Here is a 201-nt window from a genome sequence, read left to right on the forward strand (position 1 = left end):
TGTCCACCAGGTAGGTGAGGACAGTGAAGAGGGTGGAGGCGCAGCAAAGCACTGACCAGATGCCGATCCAGGTGCGGGAGAAGCGCAGTTCCTCTGGCCCGAAGTACATGAGCCCGTAGAGGCGGCCAGGCTCACAGGGTGCCCCACAGTCCTTCTCTCCCAGGAAGCGGTAGTTCAGGTAGGAGGGCACCTTCAGCGCCC

At 62.7% G+C, this 201-nt stretch overlaps 1 protein-coding gene across 1 annotated transcript in view; it reads right to left on the reverse strand.

Moving 5' to 3' along the window:
• LOC104489975 (frizzled-1) overlaps window positions 1-196 on the reverse strand; it is a gene marked incomplete at its 5' end in the record, with an annotated part of 1,308 nt that extends 1,112 nt beyond the window's left edge. Inside the window, one exon of the mRNA XM_010132196.1 lies at window positions 8-196. Coding sequence (XP_010130498.1) covers window positions 8-196 — 189 coding nt within the window. The remainder of the gene's footprint in view (window positions 1-7) is intronic.
• Between the last annotated feature and the right edge of the window lie 5 nt (window positions 197-201).

This window comes from Buceros rhinoceros, unplaced genomic scaffold (assembly GCF_000710305.1).
Source record: "Buceros rhinoceros silvestris isolate BGI_N320 unplaced genomic scaffold, ASM71030v1 scaffold33962, whole genome shotgun sequence".
NCBI lineage: Eukaryota > Metazoa > Chordata > Aves > Bucerotiformes > Bucerotidae > Buceros > Buceros rhinoceros.